The sequence below is a fragment of the Trachemys scripta genome, chromosome 7, assembly GCF_013100865.1.
Source record: "Trachemys scripta elegans isolate TJP31775 chromosome 7, CAS_Tse_1.0, whole genome shotgun sequence".
NCBI classification, from domain to species: Eukaryota; Metazoa; Chordata; order Testudines; family Emydidae; genus Trachemys; species Trachemys scripta.
The window spans coordinates 45,311,939-45,328,692 of record NC_048304.1 but is presented as its reverse complement, the minus strand read 5'-3'; the positions used below and the strand labels follow the sequence as shown (position 1 = coordinate 45,328,692).

The 16,754-nt window shown below is 49.8% G+C and overlaps 1 protein-coding gene across 1 annotated transcript; it reads right to left on the bottom strand.

The window, feature by feature from the left end:
• Window positions 1-964: 964 nt before the first annotated feature.
• Window positions 965-16,568, bottom strand: PPM1M (protein phosphatase, Mg2+/Mn2+ dependent 1M). The gene is made up of 10 exons (XM_034777503.1): window positions 16,066-16,568; window positions 10,907-11,030; window positions 9,457-9,711; window positions 8,325-8,437; window positions 7,398-7,482; window positions 6,595-6,713; window positions 5,527-5,590; window positions 4,056-4,163; window positions 3,272-3,420; window positions 965-1,680 (listed from the first exon to the last, which is right to left on the bottom strand). Exons 1-10 carry the CDS (start codon window positions 16,293-16,295, stop codon window positions 1,533-1,535), a joined length of 1,395 nt encoding a protein of 464 aa, XP_034633394.1. The 5' UTR covers window positions 16,296-16,568; the 3' UTR covers window positions 965-1,532.
• Between the last annotated feature and the right edge of the window lie 186 nt (window positions 16,569-16,754).

Below are 16,754 nucleotides of genomic sequence, written 5' to 3'. Positions count from 1 at the left end.
AACTGTTGCATTCTGTGAGAGCTTGTGATGTATACAAACCTTCACAAAAACCACTCAGCTGCTGTTTAGTTTGCTTGAGCCCAGATTTACAGAAATAAAACTTATGAGCTTCCTACCCCCTGTGCAAATGACACTACCTGTGCCAAGGGGAGAGATTCTACACCTCCTAAGCACTACAGTGGCACAGCTGTAGCGTTTCAACTGTAGACAAGCTCTGAGAACTGCTTAAAACAAGGAATCCATGTGAATTAACAAAAGCAACTCTAGTAAGTGACTGGCTTCTCTGGAAAGGGTTAAATACATGTACAGTCACAAAATTGGTGGCACAATAAGCTGGTTGTTTCTCCTTTGGAGATGTCTTACTATTGTTTAATGATTCATCTTAAGGGTGAGTTTTAACTGTGGCTAACTTCTTTCAGAGGCCGTGGTAATCATCACCCTGTTCATTGGTGTTTCTCAGTGAGCCAATCCCCATTTTAGCTTGATCCGGCTGTAGTATAGTTAAATCATGCATTGGGTTAGCCTCAGAAAAGGACAATTCATGTTCTTGGACGTCCAGTACTACCCCTCAGACCTTGTCCATTCTTGTGAGGTTGGAAGGGAATGAGGGATGTAGCAGAGGTAGAGTACCAGAAATGGTAGAGTGGGCCAGTATCAGTTTTGTAGGTGGGTGGAGCAAAAGGAAAGTTCTCTTCCCCTCAAGCTGGCACAGTTCCAGTACCTCTTACAGCAGTACCTGGTTATACAGTAATTCTTCCTTTTACTGGAAAGTGCACACAACAGTGCTCTTTGAAGTACACCTGTCTCCTTTTGGTGCTACTTAGTCATAAAACCCTATTATGCAAGAGTTCTAGAGCTTCTGTATGATGCTAATGTTAGACCCACAATAGAGGTCTCCCTATGGGATGGGGAGCAAGCAGATACCAGACACAGAGTTGGTATATAATACTCTAAATGCTCTTCAGTGATTACAAAACGAATCTTTACTCACTCCACATTCACACCCCAAACACACTATAACAGAGAGCAAAGGTCAGAATAGTCCCAAGGGCTAGTCAAGGTTCCTTCCATCAGGATAAAATCATAAGATGTGGGTAGCCGGCAAAACCACATCTATATCCATACAGGACTCTGGATCAATAAATGACTCCGATTTGCAGAAATCATAGGCATCCACTTATAGTCCATTCAATTGCGTCATCCGTTCTTTGCCTTTGTTTACTAGGCCTTCTACCCGCACAATTCCAAAGAGATAATCTTGGACAGAATGCCATGATCCAAGGCATGCCATTTCCTCCAATTCTTATACAATTTTACATCCACTGTTTCGTTTTTTTTATGACTTTCTGTACTTTTCTCAGAACATAAGATTGTTTTTGCACAGAGTTGTAATAGACCTTCACCTTAAGTCCTTGCTTCAGTTGCTAACTTGAAATGCATGCATTCATGTCAAGCACATGTCATTAATACCAGGCCTCAATGACCTATAACATTACATAGATATATGAATCAATCTCTCTCATCTCGCAACACTAACAGTCCTCATCCCTGTTGTATAGTGGGATCACAAACACAGAGATGTCATCGTAGGATGCCAGGCTGTTGCCATCCAAAATCCACTGATGGCCATTCTTCTTCCCCCTTGCCGTGTGCACCAGGCACCTGGCCAGTTCTGAAAACCTGCAACAAGAAAACCAGGTTAGTTGGGGTTTATCATGGATCTCTCTCTCTCTCTCTCAAGGACTTAATACATGGCACTGCCATTGTTCAAAGCATAACCTGGAGCCTGACTGACATCCTCTTATCACCCCCATGAAGGAGGCATCATTATCCCCATTTCACTGAGGGACAAATAAAAGTGATGGCTTTCCCCAGCCCCCCGAAGGTCTTCCAACACAGAGGGAGAAGTTAGGTGCTTTTAGCTCCCATACTTTTGCTCAGACCAACCCACTCTGTCTCATGTCACTGGGGCCACAAATGATGTGTGACAGGGCATGGCCAGATGGCTATAGGAAAGTAGTGAGAAACAGGTATGTTAGCCCCAGGCTAAACAACCCCCTGTTACCATGGTAACCAAATAGCAGTTGCTCCAGGTTAATCAAGACACCTGGAGCTAATTAAGATCCTTCCAGAAAGCAGTGGTGACAGGTTGATTGGGACACCTGCAGCCAATCAGGGGCTGGCTGAAACTAGTTAAAAACCTCCCAGTTAGGTGGGCACGCATGTCAGGAGCTGTAGGAGGAAGTCACGCTGTTGGAGAGACTGAGCAGTACACACTATATCAGGCACAAGGAAGGAGGCCCTGAGGTAAGGGTAAAGTGGAGCTTGAGGAAGTGGGGGCTGCTGTGGGGAAGTAGCCCAGGGAATTGTACGCATCCTGTTTCTAAAAGATCAGGTACCATAGTTGATACTATCAGAGTCCCTGGGCTGGAGCCCGGAGTAGTGGGCGGGCCCGGGCTCCCCCATATTCCCCCCCCTCCCCCCGATTAATCATTGAGACTGGGAGACAACAGAGAGCGTGCAAGGGAGGATAGCTTCTCCTCACCTACCTCGCTGGCTTATGATGAAAATGGCTCAGTAGGCTGTGACCCTTGTCTCTAGAGAGAGACGGGCTACGTGGAGGGTCACAGTGAGCCTCTGAGGCTAGCGAAATCCATCAGGAAACGTGGGACCCACGGAGACAAGGACAGAGCTTTGTCACAGATGCTAATAATAATTATAAAGGAGGGAGATCAATATCATCCCCATTTTACAGATGAGAAAACTGAGGCACAAAGTGGTGACATGACTTGCCCAAGGTCAGTCAGTAAGCCACTGACTGAGCCAGGAATCCCTAGGTCCCCTGGTTCCAGGCCCATGCTCTGTCCATTGAGCCATGCTACCTCCCCATGTATCTACATTGACAGTCTCCAGTAGCGTGACTGGTCCATGGGCTTGGGAATAAGCAGCGAGTTTGGATGGCTACAGGAATGCCGATTAACATCTGACCAGACTACACTGGCTGATGGTACAGAAGAGCCACAATGTTCCATAAGGGAGTGGGAGGATAAGCCAATGTGGTTTGAGTACAGCAGCTAATGCTCTAGGAATTGAATTTAACACACAGGGGCAAGACATGTTAGCCAGAGAGTGGAGTGATTTGTGACTTCACAAAACTGTCTTCACTGTGAACATGAGCAGTCCCACAGCCAAAGCAGAGGGAGAAAGAGGGCCTCTCTCATCTCCATGCCAGCTCCATGGGGTAGTAACAGCTAGAAAAGTTCAGTACTACCTGTATGGATCTGTTCTGTTTTCATCAAGAAAGCTCCTGACAATCTGGGCCATCTCTTCATTGGACAGAATGTCCCAAAGGCCATCAGTTGCCAGGACAAGGACATCATCTTCTTTAATGTTACACAAAGCAAAGTCAAACACTTTCACCTAGAGAACAGTTAGTAATTTACTTAGGTTTCCCCCATCAGTTCTAGTACATAGCAAATGGTATTCTTAATGTTTCCTCTAGTATGTTTGGCCTCAAAAATGTAAGTAAATCCTATCTTTCTTTGATTTCCCTGTTTAAGGGTGGTCATGCTTAATGAACCTCTTAAAGGCACGTGGCGAAGGGCTGTCCATGAAGGTGGGCCTATTCTGCCATAGTCAGGAAGCCTGAAGAGCATTTGAATCCCAAACTAAATAGGTCATCATTGTTTATAACAAGCTGGGGCACTAGCACCACTCTAGTGGATTGTTATAAAAGGCTGGTGACTGTACCATTGAACGGGTAAGCTTAGAATGAGCAAGGGGTTGCTCCTCTGAAAGAATCCTGGGCTATGAAAACACGTGAAATATACGTGAAACTTTCCCTATCCCTGTCCTCTCTGCCCCAGCCTGTGCTGTTGGATTAATACCATCCACTGGAAGCTGTGCAGTATGCAAACCAATACCAAGTTAGGCTGAGTCCTGCTGCTTCAGAAAGGAGGTTCCATGACCCAGTTCTGCTAAAGTGGGATCCCTAGTTCTGGCAGCTGGACTCTTATGTTCACTATCACAATCCTCACTTCCCCTTAGTCACTTACCTGGGGGATGCAGGAGAGGAATGGTTTGACTTCAATGTCTGTGTCAATAACTTTCAGCTGATGATCCCCCAGCCCTCGCGATACAGCCAGGGTCCCCAGCAAGCGCGTCTGGAATGGAACAAAGCCGTGTGTCAGAGCAACCCAGAACTCAGTGCTCTGAAGGAGTTCTGTGACTCTAGGTGTTAGTGCCTCTTCCCAGGCAGAACTGCATAAAGGCCACAGAGCATGGGACTGACGGGAGAGAAAAGAACCCTTGAGACAGAGTCTGATTCTCCCTGGTCCAATATGAGCAAAAAGTCAGAGGGGCCAAATGCCTGTGGAATGTTTTCATTGACATGAATACACCTATCCACTAGATCTTGGTTTGGACCAAAGGTCATGGGTTGCTATGGAGATTCAGTCTGCAGGAGGCGGGGCTGGGATCAGGGATCTTCTTCAGGCCTAGGGAAGCCTGTAGCTGCAACTTCCTTTGATTTTTGGGCAACAACAAAGGTAAAGGAGATTCTCAGCTTTTACTTGCAAAGGCAGGTTCTAGTCCTGTTCCTTCTGGAGAGCCTTGCAAATATAAAGCAACATAAGCCACTGCAAGGGGCTAGCAGCTGGGCTGCTATAGCTGGAGTGACAAAGTCCCACCCTCAGATGCATGCACTTGCTACGCACAATGGTGGCCACACAAAGAATCCTGATACTCCCCTGAATACCTAGGCCCCCATGCACAGTAAGGTGATCATGGTGGATGACAGGAATCAGTTCTGTATAGAGGCAGGGGCAGCAAGACACTTGTGTAGCCCTGCCTCAAAGTGTTAATGCTGGCTCTGGATGTGCTTGTGTGTGAAGGTCAATGCTGAAAATGGTTTCCCAGTTAATGTAGGAAGATAGGAAGTCCCAGGCTGGACCTGACCTATGGTCCATCTAGTCCAATGTCCTGTCTCTGACAGAGGCCAGCAGCAGATGCTTCAGATGAAGGTGTAAGAGCTACACACACAGGTCTCATCCTGCTCTCTAATAGAGGCAGGTATAAACCCTGAAGCAGGATGTTTAATATCCCTTCCAAAAGTTTGGCTGTCATTAATTGTAACTCTAGGTAGTCTTGATATCCACATAACTATCCTCTCCCTCTTTGAATCGTGTTGAGTTCTTGGCCTCGGGGCAATGCCATGCCCCCAGCAGGGATTAGAAAGCACTGCCCATTTGCAATGCAGGCTGATGAGACTTGCTGGCTGCTCTGTGTTTGGGGGATTGGGCTGCAGGGGGAGCCATGGTAGTGTCTGATGTGGAAGGGTCTCAAGAGCTTCTCTCTGTATGGGATGAAGAGACCATGTAGGTCAGCTACTCCAGGGCCAAGCCCCACAGCATTACTTATAACTAAATTAAAGAAGGGGTGCTGAGCCGCTGTTGCTGTCTTGACAGGCATAGCTCTGTAAGGCTCTTGCCCTCTCAATGGGTAGGGGTCTGTAGCAAATTCAGTTACCTGCTTCCCATGGCCATGGATAAGAGGGTACTTGAGGTCAGCTTTCTCCACTGTCTTGTATCCCCTAGAATAAATATAATATGTCATCAGCTAGCATTTCATTTACTTAAAGGCTTTTCTGTGGGGCCCATCACCCAGTGTGTAAGCCTTTCAACAACCGTGAACTTGTCCTCACAACACTGCATGTGACACAGGCACAGAGACTAAGTGATGCACCTGAGCTTACACAAGGACTCTGACAAAGCTGGGATTTGACCCCAGCTCTCTTGAGGCTTGGTCCAGTTCCTCAGTGACAAGACCAGACCCTTCCCCTCTCACTTCTCACCGTCTGTACCCCTGCTGGTGCACCAAGGCTGGGCTTCCTGGCCTTATACCTAGAGAGATGAGGTGCAGAAGGGCTTTTATGCTGTAGACCATCACGCCTCTGTCCTGAGCCCATCGTTGCCCTTCCTCATAGACAGACAAAAACAGGGGGCTTGCTAATGGCTGGCAAGCAGCCTCCTGTGAGACAACAGTCTCCCTGGGCAGTGCTGAACTCAGGTGTGTCTCTCTATCCTTACTGCTTGCACTGCATGTGGCCAGTACAAACACACCAACCTACTCTGTGCAAGGAAAGGGGCTGGGGGAAGGAATGTGGGAATCACCTGTCCATAAGCATTTTGCACTGGTTGCCATCTGACAGCTATGCAGTGACAAAACAAATTGGTGGCTGGGATTCTGCCTCACTCAAGTCTCCCTTGTTGGCACTTGCAGTAGAGGAGTCCAGAATTTAACGTAAACTCCCTCCTCAAGGCGAGTTGCCCCTGGGCAGATGTTGAGGCCCATTGGCAGAGCAGCTTGCACTGTTGTGGTGGAGAGAGGACGTCAGGCTCCAGGGTATCAGTCCAACTCATGTCACCAGTGCTAAATTCACTTGTCCCCTCACAAGCAGCATTCAGGATCAGAGGGTTCGTGCCAGCACTTCCCCTTTCTTTGCACCACACCTCCTCACTTCCAAAAGTGAGCTCACTGAGACACCCAGGGAAGGGAGTGCAATTATAAGGGTATCTCTACACGTCGGAGACTCACCATCCAGCCATGGAGTAATCCCGATAGAGGACCTTCTGGCCTATGTCGTTGCCTTTCAGTCTCCTAGGAAACTCAAACCGGGTGAACTCCTCTGCCAGAAGCTTGGGGCAGAGAAAGGCCTAGAGAAGTAATCAAAACGGAATAGTCATCTCAAGGGTTAAGGACGACATTCGCCCCAGGCTCGTGGATGGAGCCCAGGGCTGGAAGTCAGCGGTGGGGTTGTGCTCTGTTCCTTGCTCTGTTGCTGACGTGCAGTGTGATTTTAGACAAGTCTCATCATCGCTCGGTGCCTCAGTTTCTCCATCAGTAGAACAGGAATAATGACACTTAAGCTTAAGATGCCTGAAATCTACATATGGAATATGCGATGTAAGAGCTAAGTAGTGGTATTATTCGCCAGGATCTGCTGTAGCTCAGCCATCATTACTCCTTCTTGGGGGCTGTAGAGCCTGGACTTGATCCCCTTACCTTCCAGTATGGCATTTACTATTGCTGAAGTGCAAGCTGATAGAACCTGTATTTTCTGAGCTCCATTTACCACCCACTCAAGCTGGTGTTAGGGGGTGGTCTCCTTAATTTGGCCATATTGCATTTACCAGTTCCCCAGAACTGAAGAGGCAGTGCACCGCAAATGATGCTCTTGACAGCCTGGACAAGATCCATGATGTTAGGAGGAGCTTTGATGCTGGGGGCACTGACTAGGCAGTGGCTGGTGAAGGGCACTTGCTCACCTGTACAATCTCGCAGGAACACACATTCATCATTACAATACATGCAGGCAGCTAAAAGAAGGCACCACTCACCAACTGCTGGATTCTCTGCCGCTCTGTCTCTGGGGTGAACTCACTGCTCAGGGGCACGACGCTCTGTTTCTGAACAAGGATCGCCCTGCATGGAAAAGAGAGGAGGTTCTAAGCCTATAGCCATCAGGAAAATGCTTTCTTACCTTGAATTTAATCTTCGTTTACAGTACTCCTCCTCTGAGTCAGTAACTGCAGTACAGTCGCTCTCTGCTCCCTCCTTCTTTATATCCCTACTGAGTGTTTTGTTCCCTGGGGTCAGGTACACACCAAAACACCTGGGGCCCAATTCATCATTGGTGTCAGAAGGTGAAAGTCCAGTGAGGTCAAAGTTACACCAGGAATGAATTTGGTGTATGGGCAGATGGACACAGCTGGCCTTATTCAGTGTTGATGTAACTTCCATAATTGCATTCTTACACCAGAGCAGAGTTTGGCCTGGTCAGTTTAAGAATGACACAACTTTGTTGGAGGAAGCAATGGACTCACAACTGATGAGGAGACTCTAAAATCCTCCCCTGCTCTGTATTTGAATGCACCCACAGGCCAGGATCAGGAAGAAGGGACATATACAATGCTTGTGTCATACTGGCCCAGCTGGAAGTGGTATTAGCTGCAGCTTAATGGATCTAGAACCAACAAAGCCATTGGGGCCCCTTAGCTTGGTAGCTCCTTTCATGTTCAATAGCTCAATGCTATCTGCACATTGCCAGTTAGAAATAGCCCTGCCTGCCTGTCTGTAAACCTGTCACATTGTGGATGCAAGGGAATTCTGGAGGGACTGCACACTGCCTGAAGGAATATATCTTACCCATTGATGGGGTAACCCAGTGTGCCATATCCATGTGCTCAGCACCCCGTAAGCCAGCATGCTGTACCCACTCACTGAGCCTCCTGCAAAACTCACCATCAGCTGGGGTCTGAACTCACCTGCTGTCCCCAGCATTAGCCACATAGAGCTTTCCCTGTAGGTAGAGGGCAACCAAAGCAGTGCAGCCGCCTGACTGATTACAAGCTTCCATCTCTTGACCAATCACTTCATCCTGTTGGTGTGAACAACTCCAGTTAGTGACCTGATCTGTGGCAGTATAGCTCTCAGGAAGGGCAGTAGACTAAATCCAGGATGGTGACTACAGAACTGATAAAACGATAGTGGGGAATGGAGATATTGCTCTGGCTGCCAGAGCATCGCAGGACCCTAGTACGTGACAGATCGTAGAACTGTTGGACGCCAGAGTGTGTTGTAGCAGGTTGAAGGGAAGATTTTCAAAGATAGGCTCCCAATTCCTATCTCATAGAACTGGAAGGGACCCCGAAAGGTCATCAAGTCCAGCCCCCTGTCTTCACTAGCAGGACCAAGTACTGATTTTGCCCCAGATCCCTAAGTGGCCCCCTCAAGGATTGAACTCACAACCCTGGGTTTAGCAGGCCAATGCTAAAGTCCATGGGAGTTGGGCACCTATCTCCTCTATACCCTTGAATGTCTCCCCTTAACTTCTCAACAGAGGCCAATTGAGGGCTTGTCAATATGTGCAGTTGCACTAGTTTAGGCAGGATGTACACAGATTAAGTTAACCCAGTGAAAATGGTTGTGTTGGACACACAGTCTAGTCTGGTCTGGACCAGGTTTATTTCAGTTTAGTTTATGTCAATTAGGATCAGGCTTAAGCTAAACTACAATAAGCTGCTCTTAAACCAAACTAAGAGTGTGGATACAGAGGTTGCCTAAACCACTGCGTGTTTGGGTAGCATTAGAGAGATCAATCAAGAGGGGAGGTGTTTGGCCCTGCGGGAGGCTGCAGATCCAAGTTTGGGCAGTGTGAGTGCAGACTGGTTTGTGAGACACCAGATAAGAGTTGGGCCTCGCTGTACTAGATGAGGAGAATTGCCTCACTGTCCTCCAGCAGCAGTGATGGAGGGAGAGATGGGGCCAGTCACTGAGTATCTGAGTATCACTGGGGCCTGAGCAGTTGCTTTCATTGTTTGTGGCCATCCCTGATACTGGGCATGGGAGGAGCAGCAGTGGTGCAATTCTCTGGTTACCAATGGAAGGATCACTCACACACTCCTGGAAGGCATTCTCCAGTGCTCCAATGACCACGTCTTCCTGCTGGATTTGCTTTTCCTCCACAAACTGGGGGTCGCTGGGGCAAATGCAGCAGCCACTCAGATGCATGGGGGGCTGAGCTTCAGTGATGCCTTCCACCACCTCCTCCAGCTTCTGCTTGATGCAGTAATGCAAGTAGTTGGAGGCGATTATTGCTGCGTCTGGGCCACCGTGGCCATCAAACAGGGCCCAGTAATAACCAACCAGATACTAGTGGGAGAAGAAGAGTGAAGGTGAGAGGGGTTCTGTGCAGGTAGCAGGAGCACAGCCTGGAACTTTTGACGACAGGTTTTATATATACACCTCTACCCCCAATATAACGCTGTCCTCGGGAGCCAAAAAATCTTACCGTGTTATAGGTGAAACTGCGTTACATCGAACTTGCTTTGATCCGCTGGAGCGCGCAGCCCCTCCCCCCCCCCCCCCCCCCGGAGCGCTGCTTTACTGCGTTATATCCGAATTCGTGTTATATCGGGTCGCGTTATATCACGGTAGAGGTGTACATATATATGTGTCCGGCCAGCATGGCATATACATAACCCCTGTGGCTTTTTCAGATTCACTAGCACATCATTTGGCCTCCTCAACATACAGACTGTGCTGAGCCCTGGGAAGTTTTCTGAACATTCTTGTTTTACTCCTGGCACAGAATCGCGGTGGTGCTCTGCAGGGATAATGCTGAGTTCATGCCTCCTGTAGTGTTTCATGGGAAATTCAGGGCGTTTATTAACAAAACCATTAATGCTCTCACTGCATGGCTAAAAACCATGAGGCAGCATTTCTCACCCATAGCAGGAGCTGGTCATCCTTTGCCATCCACAATTGCCTTTCCCCACATGGCTACGATGCAGACACAAACAGTCCACTGACAGCAGCCCAATGATGGTAAATGACATGGCAAAACAGGTTGGAGTAGTTAATGAGAGCCCACATAGTTAGGGATATCAAGGATATTTGTTTACTAGCAACTGGCCACATGACGGCAATGGGATATACACTGAGAACAGCTTGTCTCCCTCAATGGGAGTCTTGAAAGGCAGCAGCAGGTAGACTCATACCATCTGTATGGTCAGAGCAGGTGGGCCTCGCACCGTCTAGATGGCCAGAGATGGTGGAACCTATACTATGTGACCTGTGGCTGCTTCCACCCCAGGGCACTGCCGTGCTTCTTCAGATATCCTCTTTCAGTGCCTAATCCAAAACCCACAGAAGGGGAGGCTTTCCATTGCCTCCCATGGGGATTGGAACAGGCCCACCAAGCCGATCCCCAAGGCAAGGGTGCTCATCATCCAAACAGATGTGTATGAAGGATCAGACAACTCAGCTAGGTTCCATGGTGAGTGGGGAACTAGACATACATCCATACATGTGATACAGGTAGATTTGACAGAACATATGGAATCACCTGATTGGAGCAAAGAATCAACCAGTCCTGCTCCTCCTCCATGCCTATCTCCCTCCTCCTGACGGATATCTGACAGCATGTTGCCTGGTCCTCATTGAATTCCGATTTCTCTGCATTGATGACTCTGTGGAGACAGACACTCCAATTAACTGGGAAATTACATACATACCTGGCATTATGCGAGGTCCAAGACACTTGTGTAAAGAGCCTCTGGGGAATATTATAGTATTGCTGTGTTGCCAACTCTTGTGATTTTATCATGAGTCCGATGGCATTTGGTGTTTTTCGACCTCTCGAGGTCCCTTCCAGTCCTAGAGTCTATGAATCTATGAACCCCAGCTCCTGGAGTCATGGGATTGTGAGAATCTCAGCTTGTATTTTTTTTTTTTAAACTATATTTCTGGCCCTCCTGGCTGCAGAGAAAAACTGGGAAACATGACCCCCAGTGGCTCAACTGCCAGAAGACAAATACAAAGAACCCAAAACTTAGCTTTTTAAAGTCAGTCTCATGTTTTGGGGGACAGTGAATCATGATTCTGAAATGCTTTGTGAAGCACACAAGGGCAAGTCAATTCTAGGGATGGCTCTCCTAGGAGTCTGAGCAAATACAGAAAACTAATTACCAGGAAGAGCCCCAAGTCATTTATTGGAGATGGAGATGTCCCGGGCATTAGGAGTCAGTGATGTCAGTCATTGCATACAGTCACTGCCCTTTTTGCTAGTGCAGGTGTGTACATAGATGGTGGTTCCAGTATCCATTCTGATGCAAAGCCTGAATGGCTATATGTATAATAATAGTACTTTGCAATTCTCTAGCACCCTCCATTCAAGATTCCAAAATGCTTTATAAACATTCAGTGAGTTTAGCTTCACAGTCCCACCTCAGAGGTGTGTGTATCATTAGATACACACACACCCCCTTTACAAATGGGGAAACTGAGGCACGGAAAGGTTAAGGCCTCCAGTTCCAAAGGTGTCCACTGATTTTCGGGTGCCCCACTTGAGATCCATAAGGCCTGACTTTCAGGGATCCTGAACACCCCCAGCTCTCTTTAAAGTCAGTTGCAATTGTGGGCGCTCAGCACCTCTGAAAACCAGTTCACAGTGTCTCAAGTTGGCCACCCAAAACCAGAGGCACCCAAATCAGTGCAGGCTTTCGGAAACGTAGGCCTTGCTCGAGGTCACCCAGCGAAGGAGGAGCAAGGAATGGAATCCAGATCTTCTGATTCCCAGTCCTGTGCTCTGACCACTAGACCATGCTTGCTCCCTTTTCAACCTCAGTCATCTCTGTGTCATATGACAGTGATCTAACAAACGGGGCCATTATGCAGGAACAAGGAAGGAGCTGAATTGGGAGGGAGAAAGCTTTTTATTAAGAGCATAAATGTCAGCAAGTGATTGGCGATACGGAAAATTATAGTGTGATAATCTATTATGTGTACAGCATGGAGTGTCTGTGTCAGAGCCTGGGCTCTCTGTGACCTTCTCCTGTTGGTTCCGGGAGCACTGGCATTTCTGGCAGGCATGGTACTAGTACCTACGCCAGGACTTGTACTGTGTCTATGTCCCTGCATGATCTTTGTTGTTGCTTGCATCTGTCCCAGTGTGCCCTCTTTTAAAGGCCTCTCTCTCTCCATGTTCTGGCTGGTATTCACATCCTAACACCAACAGGGCCAGACCCGTGCTTTTGCTACACCGCCTTGCACCACTGTGGCAGTACCAAGCAGCTGTAATGCCAGTATAAATGACCCCCAAAGGGTTCCCTGGGTGGTGCAGAGCTGTTCGTGTTGAGCACTGAGATGAACCCTATCAGGTAAGGATTTTGAGACTGTTTTTGTAAGTTGCTCTGCACCGCCATGGGAACACGTGGCCCAACAATAAAGCCCAGTAGAGTCGCAGCACAGGACTACTGGAGTCTCATCGTCTTGAGCTGTCCAGCCAGTCTTACTGCTTTTAAACCCTTATTGCTCTTCTACAGAGTGGAACAGGCAGTCATTACCATCCAGACGCTTCAGGCCTGATTCTCTGCTTACGCTGGGCACAGCAGAGGGGGAGATGCCAAGGAGCCAGTACACACCCTTGATTTTTAGCTCTGGTCCCAGCTCCGGCACATTTTAGAGCTGCCTGGGAGCTGCTCTGAATTATGTCAGTTGGCTGGCGCCCTAAAAAGCTTTGTGCTCCAGCCATTCTCCTTATCTGCCCAAGACATATACCTCCCCACCCCAAACATGCCCCCTACTCTGAGAAAGTAGTTCTCAGGAGCCAGTTCCATCAGCTTGTCACCTGCTGGGGACTCAGCCCACACCAGGGGAAGTAAGGGAGGTTTCCGCTCCCGTTGCACTGTAGAGTAGGCCAGAGAACTTGGCCCTTTCTTGGCCAGGGATGAAGTGAACAGCTTCTGCAACCAGCAGTATTGTTAACCCTAAAAAGCAGCCAAAGCTCAAAGTCGCTTTGCTCTTCTCCAGGGGGCTGATCCAGTCCTGGCTGGCACAGCGAGCACCTCATTGATTTATTTCCTCAAGTTGGCATTTGCATGATTAGAATTCTTCTGCTGTTTTCCTTGGAGCAAAGAACTAATGTCTCCTCCTCCTGCCTGCAAGCCTGGCTGCCACAACACCACAGTACAGCCCGACCTGCCTGTTCCAATGCTAGGAATTACTCTGAAGAGCCTCGTTTGACCAGTTCTCTGCAGCTTTGAGGTTTCTAGTAGACCTTGTGCAACTCAATATAAACAAAGTCACCACAGAGGACGGGAGGAACATTCAAAAGGAAGGGCCAGATCCTCAGCTGAAGGAAGCAGGTGTAGCTTCACTGAAGTGGTGTGGATTTACACCAAGGGATTTACACCAGCTCAGGGTTTATCTCCAAGAGTCGAAGAGTGATGACAGCATGGGAACTGAGGCTCAGGCCTGTTGGAAATGCGTGAATGAGTAAAGCTGGGGCGGATGGATCCTCCAAAGCCCACAGTGGCTCTCTTCATTTGAGTGCAATTGCAGGTGTGCTGACATTGCTCTATGATGAGCTTGGATCCTGGCACCCAAGAGGCTGCCTGTCTCCCCATTCACCTGTGCCTGGTTTGGCTGGCTTTACAGGACACCGTTGCAAGGTGGGCTAAGCCCTTGCCTTCGCTCTTACTTACAGCCGTGGAACCTTTGCCTATAATCATGTCAAATCTCCCCAGCTAAGCAGCACTGGGTGTGGAGAGCACTTGGCTGGGAAATCTCCTGTGTGCTACACAAAGCAGTGCTACTGATTCACTAGGGGTGCTCTTCCCCGCCACCCGAGCCATTGCCCCGGTACAGACTAAGGCAGAGGTGGGCAAACTACGGCCCATGGGCCACATCCGGCCCGCGGAACCGTCCTGTCCGGCCCCTGAGTTCCTGGCCCGAGAAGCTAGCCCCTGGTCCCTTCCCCACTGTTACCCCTCCCCCGCAGTCTCAGCTCGCCCTGCCACCAGCGCAATGCTGAGGCAGTGCAGCTGCAGAGCCAAGGCCTGACCCGGTAGTCTGTGCTGTGCGGCACGGCTGCCTGTCCTGGAGCAGCCGCGCCGCCAGTCACTGGTGCTCCAGGCAGCGCAGTAAGGGGGTGGGGGGGGGTTGGCTAGAGGGTAGGGGAGTTTGGGGGGTGGACAGGGGCCGGGGGTGTGGATAGGGGTCAGGGCAGTCAGAGGGCAGGGAACAGGGGGGTTGAATGGGAGCAGGGGCCCCAGGGGGGCAGTCAGGAAGGAGGGGGGGTTGGATGGGGCGGCGGGGGGCTGGGTGTCTGTGGACGATCAGGGAGAAGGGGTGGTTGGATGGGGCAGGGGTCCTGGGGGACAGTCAGGAAGGAGAGTGAGGGTTGGATGGGGCGGGAGGTCCAGAGGCGGTCAGGGGACAGAGATCAGGCAGTTTGGATGGGGCAGGGGTCCCCAGGGGGCCGTCAGGAGATGAGAAGCAGCAGGGGATCGGATATGGGGCAGGGGCCGGGCCACCCCTGGCTGTTTGGGGAGGCACAGCCTCCTCTAACCGGTCCTCCATACAATTTCAGAAACCCGTTGCGGCCCTCAGGCCAAAAAATTTGCCCGCCCGTGGGCTAAGGAGCTCTCTGCTGCCAGATGGTGCCATCTCTCTTGCACTGGTACCCTGGCCAAACTCCAACAGCGATAGTTACATTCTGCCTGTAAACTTCTCCCTGCAGTTTCAAGTGGCTGTGCCTTTCTTTTTCTTCCCTTCCTGCCCTGAGCAGCTGTGTGGTGCTGCTAAGCGGCCGATGGGATCCCTGGAAAGGGCTTTGAGTCCTTTGGGATGAGAGGCAGGAGAGAAATGGAAATACTATGTCATCCTAATTCTCTTGCTTCCTTTCTAGCAGTCAGGAAGATCTGGAGCCTTCAGGGTATAAGTCTTTGGTCTGGCACTAGCTGCTGATGCCCTGCTGAGTGGCAGTCCATGAAGACAACACTGGTTATCTCCAAGCAGCTCCTAACTGGATAGTTGTTCTCTGATCATCTCTGCCTCTGCTGCTGAACTTTTGCAGCTCTAATGGGAGCTCGGGGAGTCCATCCTCTGGCCCCAGGGGCTGTGTGAGCAGCAGCATGCAGGCACTATTTCTGTTGACATGCTCACACCCCCTGACAGGAGAACCCTCTCCCTCTCCTATTCTGTAGCAGTGGGGGGAAGATCTGACTTGACTGCTCTGCACGTTTTCAGAAAGCTCCTATTTCACCATGCTGCAGTAAACTTGCAGATCTTTCTAACTCCGTCCTAACGTCCTGCTTTCGTCTCCCTGGCACATTCCCACAGGGGCCAGGACCACTAGAGGCCAGAGGGACTCCCCCTGTTAGCTGCTGAAAGCACTTCTAGCCCCAAACCCTAGTTACTAGAACTGTGGCTGGTGTCTATAGCCAGTTAGATCCGCTGGCTGGGTCAACAACAGATACAAGGAGGGGCAGGGGAGAGAGGACAAAAGCAGTAGTACAGGATGAAGAGCCAGCATTTGCATTTCCTCCTGGACTTCAGGACACTCAGTATAAAGCTGCTGTGGCATTAAAGCTGCTGATTCCATCACAGTTTTGCTCCCCCGCCCAGCTGTAAGCAGACCCATATTCTCACACGCGCGCGCGTCTTCCAGGCTCAGCCACGCACCGGATTCTCCCCCAGTAACCCTGAGCAAAGGGTACTCACTCCGCGTAGCCCGTCCGCCACTGCAGTGGCTTGTCCCGGGGGGGGCTGTAAATAGGCCGCTTGCCCGGAAGTCTCTCCCCGGAGCAGACTCCGCGCAGGAACTTGGGCCGTCGGTACAGTGGGGCAGCTGGCAGCTGCTGCTTCACCCGCCGCCTGAGGGACTCGGCGTTCCCTGGGTTTGCTGCGGATTCGCTTCTCAAAAAATGTTTCTTGAACCAGACTGAAGACATTAAAAAGGATCGCGAGGGGGAAACCACGTCAGCTTTGTGCTCTGCCCGCGACTGCTCTCTACAACTCAGAGACCAGAACAGAAGTTGGCTGTGGGACGAGTCATAAATGCTAATGCAGGGCTCTGTGCAATCAGTGACCTCAGTGCCTGTGAGTCAGCCCCACACACGCGCTGACTGCAACAAGAACTCAGTCCCCTGCTTTTCCCCACGCTTTGCACAAGCCCCCGCAATACCCAGAACCGCACACAGGCTGTTGTTCCCCTTGTTACTTAAGGGAAGAAGACTTTGGTCATTTGCATTAGCAAGAATGCAGCCCTGTTAGGTTGAATCATAGTATATCAGGATTGGAAGGGATCTCAGGAGGCTATCTAGTCCAACCCCCTGCTCAAAGTAGGACCAATCCCCAGAGAGATTTTTACCCCAGTTCCCTAAATGGCCCCCTCAAGGATTGAACTCACA

Bases quoted from the DNA above. Each gene is read 5' to 3' on its own strand.
- PPM1M (XM_034777503.1), bottom strand. From the start codon at position 16,295: ATGTCTTCAGTCTGGTTCAAGAAACATTTTTTGAGAAGCGAATCCGCA. The intron at 9,712-10,906 runs GTGATTCCATAT...TTCTCCCACTAG, and splicing joins TGATTCTTTGCTCCAATCAG to TATCTGGTTGGTTATTACTG. The intron at 8,438-9,456 runs GTGAGTGATCCT...TCACACCAACAG, and splicing joins AGAATGCCTTCCAGGAGTGT to GATGAAGTGATTGGTCAAGA.